The 4,746-nt window shown below is 38.3% G+C and overlaps 1 protein-coding gene across 1 annotated transcript; it reads right to left on the reverse strand.

The window, feature by feature from the left end:
- Window positions 1-210: 210 nt before the first annotated feature.
- LOC116350244 lies at window positions 211-4,034 on the reverse strand (the record flags this gene model as incomplete). The annotated part of the gene is made up of 3 exons (XM_031781986.1): window positions 4,027-4,034; window positions 2,224-3,944; window positions 211-2,076 (listed from the first exon to the last, which is right to left on the reverse strand). Coding segments are annotated over exons 1-3 (3,595 nt in total), but the record flags the coding sequence as incomplete, so codon positions are not given.
- Window positions 4,035-4,746: the final 712 nt, after the last annotated feature.

A 4,746-nucleotide genomic window follows, 5' to 3' on the forward strand; every position in this document is an offset into this window, starting at 1 on the left:
AGTGTGTGAGTGTATGAGTATGCATTATGCTCATAGCACTCACAACATTCCCCCCGTTAAAAGGTTAGCTTTTAACTCATTAACTGGACTATGTACGCATTTACATTTTCCAATAAGACAATTCTATGTCATCTGGGAGGACGCATACTTTTCTTATTGACCGCTCTATTTGGCCTGTTTGCGTCTTTAGTAGGACTGATCTCACTTTACCATCTTCACCTTTATGAATCTGCATGATTCTTCCCATTGCCCAGTATGTAGGTGCAATGTTGTCAGCTTTGACTACGACCAGTTGACCGATTTTCAGATTCGATTGTTCTGTTTTCCATTTGGGCAATTGCGAGAGTGACTGTATGTAGTCATTCGAGAACTGCTTCCAAAATGCTTGTATTTGGAATTGCAATTGCACATATAGCCGCTTTAAGCTATATGGTGGCGAATCTGCTTTTTCGTACATCGGTAGCTTTAATGGTCTGCCAATTAAAAAATGTGCAGGTGTTAGTGGCTGTTGATCGTCTGGATCGTCTGATAATTTGCATAGTGGGCGGGAATTCAGACATGCTTCAACGCCAGCTAGCAGGGCGGTTATGCCTTGAAATGAATATTTCTGTACACCAATGACGCGTTTCAAATGATGCTTCATTTGCTTAACTGCAGCTTCCCAAATGCCTCCTTCATGTGGAGCTGATGGAGTTATAAACTTCCATTCTGTACCTTTTAAATGCACGTATCGTTGAACTTGGCTGCTTTGCCAACTTTCCAACGCATTTTTCAGCTCTTTATTTGCGCCTATGAAATTCGTACCGTTGTCGCTGTAGATCTTCTCTGGGTCGCCTCTTCTGCTTGTGAATTTTGTGTAGGCGACGAGAAAATCATCTGATGACATGCCTTCAACAGCTTCTAAGTGAATGGCACGAGTGACGAGACAAACGAATACTGCTATCCAGCCTTTCATATCTGGCATTTGTCGAGCTCTTGTATTTGCGTTTATTTTATTTGATACTCGCATTTGGTATGGACCGGCCATATCGACGCCGACATGCTGAAATGGCGGCGCTGGTCTTAGTCTTATTGCTGGCAGTTCAGCTATTATTTGATCTGCCGTGATCTGTGCTAGCTTAACACATCGTGTGCATGTTCCGATAAATTTTCGTGTTTCGAATCTTAATTTTGGGATCCAAAATCTTTTCCGGATGTAGTGCATTATCATTTGTACACCACCATGCATAGTCATTTCGTGCGCGTGATTCAACAACAGAAAGGAGAGTCTTGACTTTTGAGGAATGATATATTGATGCCTTTTTTCGTATGCAATGTTTGCTTTGTCTATACGTCCGCCTACTCTTAGCAAGCCATTTTTATCTATGAATGGCCTGAGTGACGTAATCGTACTTTTGGGTGGCAGCATATCGCCTGTTTTAATGCATTTGAGTTCCGTCTTAAACGCTATGTTTTGTTCGTATTTAATCCAATATTCGATCGCATTGTTTCGTTCTTCGGATGTTATAAATATAGTCTTTGGCTTGATTTTACGAATTGCTCTAAGTGCATAGGCGGTGACATTCAATATTTTGTTCCAGCTTTGGAATTTATTGTAAAGGACTGTACGGTCTACTCCCGAAGTCATATTGAAAATTTTTTCCACCGGCTCTTTTGCTTTGCATTCTTTTTCTATCTCTTTTATTTCATCTGGCGAGATTATCATCATTGGTATTGGCCATTCTTTTTCGGCTTGCCTTAGCCAGCTTGGGCCTTCTAACCATAATTTGCTTTTTAGAAATTTTTGCATATTCATTCCTCTGCTAACTAAATCAGCTGGATTGTCACCCGATCGTACATGTTTCCATTTGCATTGTTTTGTTTTTTCTTGTATTCTTTGTACTCGGTGTGACACAAATGCTTTTAACTCGGTAGGTGATTTTTTAATCCAGCTTAACACTACCATTGAGTCCGACCAAAGTGTTACATTTGAATATTCAAACCCGCATGCATCAACAATTGCTTCTAATTGTTCAACTAGCATATGTGCTGCAAGCAGTTCCAGCCTTGGAATTGTCATGTCCTTTAGCGGAGCTACTTTTGATTTGGCAGATAATAATGAGCAGAAAATTTCTTTCATTTCATTTTCTACTCTTACATAAATGGATGTACCGTATGCTTTTCCGCATGCATCGCAAAATGCATGGACCTCTGTTTTGCATTTTTTGTTGATGTTCAACCAACGATTTATTTTGAAATTCTTCAGTAATGGGAGATCTGCATAGATGTCTGCCCATTCCTTGCTTATATCTGCTGGAACTTTATCGTCCCAGTTTATATCTTTGAGCCGCCAAATTTGTTGCATTAACATTTTTGCTCTGACCACTATGGGTGCTATGAACCCATTTGGATCATATAATCTGGCAATTTCACTCATAATGCTTCTTTTAGTGATGCATTTTTTTGTTCCATCTGTTTTGACGACAATTGATAATTCATCAGTCGTCTTTAGCCAGCGTAGGCCTAGTATTTTTTCTTCATCTTTCTCTCCTATGATAACTTCTTCGGAAGCTGATGAATTTAAATACTTTTCAATTTCTTCAGAGTTTGATGTCCAACCTTTTAGTGTGAAATGGCCTTGACCTAATATGAATTCAACCTCTTTGCATAAGATTTTGAGCTCAATGATAGTATCACATCCGAAAATTCCGTCATCCATATAAAATGATGTTATGATTGTTTCTGATGCCATTGGATATTTATCTGCGTGATCTTTTGCGCATTGAATCATCGATCGTACTGCATTGTATGGTGATGAAGCCTCGCCAAAAATCACTACTGTCATAACATATTCTTTGAGCTCTTTATTTTCGGAATCACGCCAGAATAATCTATGCAAATTCCATTGGTTGGGATTAAGTCCAACTTTATTGAACATTTTTGTAATGTCCGTCGCTACTGCATGTTTATGTCTCCTAAAACGCATTGTTTGTAGTTGAGAGTCATACTGTAGCTTTGGGCCTTTCATTTGAATTGAATTTAGTGATTCACCATTTGATGTTGGCTGTGATGCATTCATCACTACTCTGAATTTTTTCAAAACTGCATGGTGTGGTATCCAATTGCATAATTCGCCGGCTTTTGGCTTGTCAGCTAGGCGCATGTAGCCATGCTTCATATTTTCATTCATGTATTCTGTATATTTTTGTTTCAATTCAGGGTTTTTTCTAAACCTGCTTTCCAACTGCATGAATTGCTTTTTTGCCATAGCTTTTGAATGGCCTAAACCTTTGCATTTTGGTTTAATTGGAATAGTTACAACATACCTACCATTTGCTTCTCTGTAGTATGTTTTCTTAAACAATTCTTCCACCATGCGGTGTTCTTCACTCAAGATTATTTTGCTTTCGCATTTGTTTGTGTCCTCAATTTCCCAGAATTTAGATAATGCATTCTGTAATTTTTCATTTTTATCTTTATTTATATTAAAAACATCATTTTGCATAGCATTTAATGCGATTAAATCATTAGTTTGATGCTTAGTAATAAATTTGCCTAATATTATGTGACCAAATCGTGTAGCTTGCATTATTGCACCGTCTTTATGCTTATATAAACCGGGTTCTATTATATCTGAGTACATTTCTACTCCAATTAGTGCATCTATTGGAGCTGGCATATCGAAATTCTCATCTGCTAAAACTAAATGTTTTATTTCATCTTTGGCTACGTTGATTTGTCGTTCTGGATAAATTCCATCCAGTTGTTTTAGGACAAAAAATTCGGTTTTGATTGCAAACTCGCTATCAAACCATGGTCTGACTATTGCTATGATTTTATGCTTTATAATCTCTGGGCCGCTTACGCCTAATATTCTTTTTTGACATTTCGTGGTTGGCAGCTTGTTTTCCATCACGAAGTTTAGTGTGACACAATTGAGTGTCGCACCTGTGTCCGCTATTGTTCTGCAATAAACAATTATCTTAGTCATTAGCATCTCTATGAGAATATTTAATGTTGCTAACAATGTTGTTTTTTCAAACTTACTTTGGCATTTTGGGTTAATGCTTTTAATTGCGTTGCTTTGCGCCATTAATGCCCAGTCGCCAACTTTGTTGATTGACGAATGTAGTTTGCTCTGCTTTGAAACTTTACTACTTTCGTTTTTGCATTGTCTCTTGGGATTTGGCTGCTTGCCTCTCCAATTTTTGCGTTTGTTTTGATCGCCAACTGCTTTCATGGCCGCATTAGCCGATGAAATTGTATTTGGGCAGAGCATGCTGTTGTGATATTTATGATCTGGCAAGCATTTGGGACATGGTTGATTGTTTCTCTTGTTTTTACATTGGCCTATGTGGCCTTTCCATAAACATCGAACACATAATTCTCGTTCGGCTACTCTATTTAGACGAGAGACTAAGTTCATGTCTTTGAATTCTTGGCATGTATAAATGGTGTGTGAACCATCACATGATGAACACTTTGTGGTTCTTTGTGAATTTGCATTAAACTCATTTTTTGTGTTTTTTCCAAGGCGTTTGAGCTGTTTTTTGGGTGCGAGCGCATTGCTTGGTTGTGATTTTTCAATATTCGAGCGTCTTTCAGCATGTACTCGAATCGTCACTTCACCTTCTAAAAACTGTTCAAGTTCAGACCATGTTGGAATGTGTTTCCCTGGTCTGATTGCATTGTTTGTTTCGGTCCCATCATTTGCTGTACGTGCTTTCGTCAGTGATGGCCGATATTTTTCCCATGCACGATACGTAT

The sequence above is a fragment of the Contarinia nasturtii genome, unplaced genomic scaffold, assembly GCF_009176525.2.
Source record: "Contarinia nasturtii isolate CC-2019 unplaced genomic scaffold, AAFC_CNas_1.1 Cnas_scaffold_3952, whole genome shotgun sequence".
NCBI classification, from domain to species: domain Eukaryota; kingdom Metazoa; phylum Arthropoda; class Insecta; order Diptera; family Cecidomyiidae; genus Contarinia; species Contarinia nasturtii.